Source organism: Morone saxatilis, unplaced genomic scaffold, assembly GCF_004916995.1.
Source record: "Morone saxatilis isolate NCDOM2014 unplaced genomic scaffold, NCSU_SB_2.0 Contig5, whole genome shotgun sequence".
NCBI lineage: Eukaryota > Metazoa > Chordata > Actinopteri > Moronidae > Morone > Morone saxatilis.
In genome coordinates, this window is record NW_023340095.1 from 20,257,660 (window position 1) to 20,263,482 (window position 5,823).

At 43.1% G+C, this 5,823-nt stretch overlaps 1 protein-coding gene across 1 annotated transcript in view; it reads left to right on the forward strand.

Annotated features, from left to right (window-relative positions):
* Positions 1–382: 382 nt before the first annotated feature.
* The window catches only part of fam160a2 (family with sequence similarity 160 member A2), a gene marked incomplete at its 5' end in the record, with an annotated part of 18,832 nt that continues 13,391 nt past the window's right edge, over positions 383–5,823 (forward strand). Inside the window, 3 exon segments of the mRNA XM_035676392.1 lie at positions 383–870; positions 3,674–4,075; positions 4,921–5,151. Of these exon segments, the coding sequence (XP_035532285.1) occupies positions 742–870; positions 3,674–4,075; positions 4,921–5,151 (762 nt within the window).

Below are 5,823 nucleotides of genomic sequence, written 5' to 3' on the forward strand. Positions count from 1 at the left end.
ACCGCAGCGGCCCTTTGCTGAATGTCATCCCCTCTCTCTCTCTGCCCCCTTTGTCCCGTCTGTCTTCAGCTGTCTCTATAAAATAATAGGCATAAATAAACCCAACAATAATTATTAAAAAAAAAGAAACCTTTAGAGAAAATCACAAGATGCGAAATTCAAAATACGGTGAATGTTTTCCACCTGCAGGCATGAATAATACACTTTCAGAATTTTATTGACATGGTGGGCTTCAGACGTGTAATTGTGGGGTAAAAAAAGGCTGTTGCATTACATTTTCAGAGCCGAAGTACGGCCAGATATTCACAGTAATATTCACATGGAAAATACTTGTGTTCGGGTTTGCTTGTTGATGTGGATGTTTTTTGTTTTGTTTACACAGCGCAGAGTGCCCGTCCTGACTGGCTATGGAGTGGTGTTGGCTTCAGACTGGATGACAGGGTCTACAGGGAGGACAGGGTCACACAGATTCTAAAGCAGCAGCGGGCTTTTCCTAGACGTACACTGACTGGCAGTGACAGCGCGTTTGCAGCTGACCTCCTTCCCCTCCTTCTCTCTGTTCGGATACACTTTCCCTCCCCTTTCACCCCCTCTTCCCCCCCTCTCCTCCTCCTTCCCTCATCATCTTTTCCTTTTATTCCCTATCTAATTTCTCTGTTGCGTCTATACTCTACTCTTTCTTTTAAAACCGGAACTCCTCCTCTCGCCTTTGAGTTCTTGTGACCTCTCACTGGGTCCAGTATGAGCTGGCTGAGCAGGTTGAATCCGCGGGGTCCTGGGAGTCGGTCCGGCCGGAGCGCCGCCCCCTCCAGCCCCTGCACTGCTGACCCGGAGACCTGCCTCATGGTGTTTGAGAACCACTGGAGACAGGTGAGCTACAGACACACCGCCTCTCTCGAATCTAGATGAAATGACACACGTTGTTGTGATAATATAACATATCGTACACAACCTGCATGTCTGCTATACTCCGATTTACCATGAAGTGCACAGGGCAACCACACAGTATTATTAGTACACAATATTATCCTAACCACTTAATTGATAGTACTTACTGTAACTGTGTGCATGCAGTAGATAATCAAATAAGTAGTTTAAACTAAAATGGGCATTACATTATTTTTTTAATGTAAATGTCTTCATGCTTCTTTTGAAAGCTGTTGGCACCAATATTGCTGCATTCCCTGAGTGCAGGGAATTGAGTGTTTTTTTTGGTTTTTTGTTTGCAAGCGTTAGAAATAACGACCAAAAGAGCAAAGTCGAAACTCAAACAAAACTCTCTTTAACCCAGAGGATTTCAAACTGTGAGGCGTAACTCCCCACGGAGAGCTGTCTACTTTACACTCCTTCTTCTCTGAGTCATCACTCATTTCAGATCTGAACACTCACACAGGAGGATTTCAGCGGGTATCATTATTTCTGATGTTATGGCAAATAGACATCCATAAATCCACTTAGACTTTGTAGATAACTAGAAGGGCAGGCAGAGAGCACAGACCTCCAGCAAGCTGTTTTGTTTCTACCGGGATGTTTGAGTCGGCTGTTTGTATTCTGTTGTTGTGTTGTATATCTAATCACGGCACACCATTCACTTCAATTGTGATGGGTTCGACCATGAATTCAGTTCAGTTTGCCATAGGGTGTTACAATTGACTTAATGTCAACCAAAGTGAATAAATAATTTGTGTGTCTTCCCCGTGGTTGGCCCGTGCTACACCCTTCCACCAAGTCTGATGAATCGAGCCAGGAGTTTGTCTGTAACCCTGCTGACAGATAAACGAACTGAACAAACATAACGTCCTTGAAGGTGAAAAGATGTACTTTCCTGAGAATCATCAAGTTTTTTTGTTGTTGTTGTTGTTGTTTCTTCAGTATCTAAATAGTCCAGTGATCGTCGTCTGTACATTAATGGCTACCCTCGGGACTGGTTTTGCTAATAGCTGGCTTGGCAAACCTTTAATGTGGCTGATTTTCCTAAAATGTTAACGAAATATAGGCTGAAGTTGTCAGTCACAGTTGTCTTGGGTTAGGGAGCCGTTTTCAAAAAATACCGTTTTCACACCCCGAAAACGCCGTATCTGTCTGGACGCGAGGCCGATACGATACAGTATTTATCCGGATTCGAAAAAACCGTATCTGGTGGACGGCCCCTTGGTTTGTCTGTGGGGTGAGGAGGGGAAGGGGAGCTTGATTAATGACTTAATCAAGGAGCAAAAAAAGTTTGACAAGTGAAGAATTAAACCTGTTACAGCCCTGTGCTACCAAAGTCATTTACAATGGTTGAGAAAATATTTGCATGTTTTGATACAAAGTAAATGATCACCTTTGGTCAACAATAACGAGACCAGTCAGAATTTTAAGGCTCTTTCCTTGTTTAGCGAATGATTTTCTGTCCAGACACAAAGTGTGAATGTTCACACGTTCAGTTGGCTGTTGCTGGTGAGAGTAGTCAGTCAGTCTACTTTAACAATGTGACTGGCTCGTGTCCAATCACTAGCTGGAGGTTTTATAGGCTACAGAGCCTTGCCACTGCCTGACTGTTGAATTTTCTCGGAGGCAGCATGAGACTGAGGTCGGAGGTGGATATGTTGCAATTGAATTACAACATATCCACAAAAGCACTCCTACATCTATCTGCAGGATCCATAGTACTGTACCTAACATGCATGTGTTTGGGGTGAAAGAAAACTATCAATATTTTAAACTCTTTTCATAGTTTTTAAAAGCAGGGTATAGGTGTACGTCTCAATTGTCCAGCTGCATCTCAGTGAATATGAAGCATAAACAAAGATATGAAATGGAACACGTGTGTACACAAATATGAGTTGCGCAGCATCCACCACACTGGTTCCTAGCAGCATAGTCCTTTAAGTGGGCTCTGGCCTCCAGCTCACACATTCCAACACACTTCAAACTGCTGAAACACAAAGGAGCACATCTCTTATCTGCACAAGCCACTCTGCAAAATCATCATGCTGACTGATCCAGCTTGTGATAAATGTTGTGAAACCTCTCTTAATTTGTCATGTTTATTTTCTAAACCACTATTACGCAATGTTGTTAAAACATTTTTTAAATAACCGTGTTGCAGTGCCAGTGATAACCGTTTACAGCATATATAATATCAGTCAATGCTTTTAAGGTTTCAGTAAATTAATTCAATTATTTTGTAAAGATTTAAAGTAGATGCATCTATAATATCTAGTTTTTTAATATATTAAGGGTAGAAAATACAGCCAACACATTATTCACAGCAGCCTTTTTGACCTAAAAGAAAAAGCACAGGAGTTACTTCTAATATGAACAAAGGCTGTGTTTTAATCAAGAGGCTCAGTATGCCATGGCATTAGCCGCGTCCAAAATCACCCCCTTGTTAAGTTGTTCATCCATTCACTACTCCCTGTGTAACATTTAATAGTTCAATCATCATCATTTTGTGTAATCACTGACAGCTGTAATATGCATCCATAAAATGCTCCACGTTGCGTTTTTCACACTGTGACTTGTCAAACTGTCCAGATTAATGAACTTAAAGTCTAATATGCCTGAATTCAAAGCCTGGTCTGAACTGAACCTGAGTGAAATGTCTGTTAGAGGTCACACACCTCACAGAAGGACAGCAGTGTAAAGACCTCATGTAAGCATTGCACTGAAACGCTGTTCCTTTATCCAGGTCTCTTGGGTGTTGGAAAAGCACGAGCCCTCGTCCTCCAGCGATGACCTGACGGCAGTAAGGAATCACACCGACCAAATGTTATGTCTGCTGGCAGAGGAGCGACCTGCCGAGAGCCCAGAGGGCGGCGGCGTGCCACCCATGGGCCCCATACTGGAGCTGGTGGTCACCGAGAATATTCTGGAGTGCCTGGTTCAGTGGCACCTCCGCCGCGGCCTGGATCCAGACAGCCAGGGGGCGCTGCTCAAGCTGTTTGAGATGCTCATCGGCCAGTCCCAGCAGCCTCTGCTGCAACACACAGCCGTCCTCCACCCCCTGCTGAGGCTGCTGGGAGCTTGTGCCGACCCAGAACTTGGTTGTCCTTCAGCCCTGGAAAACAGCCTGGTACTGCTGCTCAATCAGGTATGTTCACCTACGGTCTGTATACAGTGTATATATAGTTACAAACTACATAAGAGCTTGTCGTTGGCCTTAGAGCCAGCTTAATGCAATCTAAAGCTTTGAATAGCACTGCAGGAAGTTTACCCAGCTAATTCAGCTGCAGTGTGCATGTAAAAGGCAAAAGGAAAGAACATTTGGTCATAAATTTTATACAAGCTTTGCACTAAAACCTGATGAACTGAATTATGGAATCATTTTCATTCACGGTATACCACACTATTTTTTTTTCTCCCACTAAGTTGACTGCCCCAGTTCCAGCCCTAAAAATCAAACTTGAGGGGGGAAAGCAGCCTCTGGAGAAGGCAAATTATTAGAATGATTGAACACCAAACAGATGTGACAGCCAAATAACTATCATTTGGCTCAACAATCACAGTGTGTGTCCAGCTAACTTTATGGTCTCCCTGACTTACAAGTTTGAAACTGGGAGCTTTGTTAAGTTCAGGAGAAAGTGTTTTGAATGTTACCCTGTCCTGCTTGCATCATTAATTACATAGAGGCCATTGAAAGTGCTTGTTTCAGATTAGCTGGCTTTCTGTTAAAATCATATAACAGGACACCTTAAACATTGTTCTGCTCACAAAATATTACACTGCAGGTATTCATAATGGCCATGCTTGTTACAGTTTTATAAAGCAGTTAGTTAAAGGACCAGTGTAGGATTTAGTGGACTCTAGCGGTGCAGTTGCACACAACCGTGGTTTAAACTGGCGTCTAGCTCACTTGGAAAATGGATTATTATTTGAAAAGATTATGGACCACACTTTCCTCGTGTTTTTAATTGTGACTTTGTAAATCCCCACCAGGTCTGTGTGTCCATGGCCCGGCAGCCGGTGGTTCTAGAGATGTTGTTCCGGGCAGCACCGGCTCAGCAGGGCTCCACCAATCTGCTGATCTTCTCCCTTCTCGTGCCATTCATCCACCGGGACGGAGCCATCGGACAGCAGGCCAGAGACGCGCTGCTGCTGGTCATGGCGGCCTCGGCCAGCCACGAGGCAGTGGCACGTTACATCGCTGAGAACTCCTACTTCTGCCCGGTGAGTGATGGCGCTCATGAAAACTATATAGTCAGGAAAAGTGTTGTATTTTCGACTGTGGTTGGTAGAGCTAGGGTAGGTTAAGGATGTGGTTACAGATGGTGCTGTATTTTCTACTTCAGTAATGCAGGTGTGCGGAGGTTTTGGGGGGACGGTTAACAGATTGTAGGGGATATCAGGCGTCACAGAAAAATTGGACTGGCATGCATTGTAACTGTTTCCTCCCACTTAGTTATATATTTGTAGTATATTTTGTTATTGTTTTTGTTATTTTTCAAGTGAAGTTAAAAGACAATACAAATAATTGTTTATGGCAGGTAGATATTAAAATTCTACATGTATACACCACAAACAGTATGTGAGTTATATCAAACTGCAGGTAATCTCAGCAACACTACTGAAGCTTCATGCTACAGTATGAGCAACCTTACCATGGTTTGAACTGAATCCTTTGGATTGTCATTAGATGATGATTGGTCATCATAATGGACTGCACCAGGTCCATTGCCCACCCCTCAGAAAGGGTTAGGATGAGAGGTGAGAAGAGGAAATATCTGGAAATATAGGCATGTCTTTCTTTTCTCTTTTACGCCGTGTTATACGGTCATAAAACTTTTTTAATTCACTTTTAGCTTTGTTGACTTAACTGTAATTCACATTATTCTATCCTAT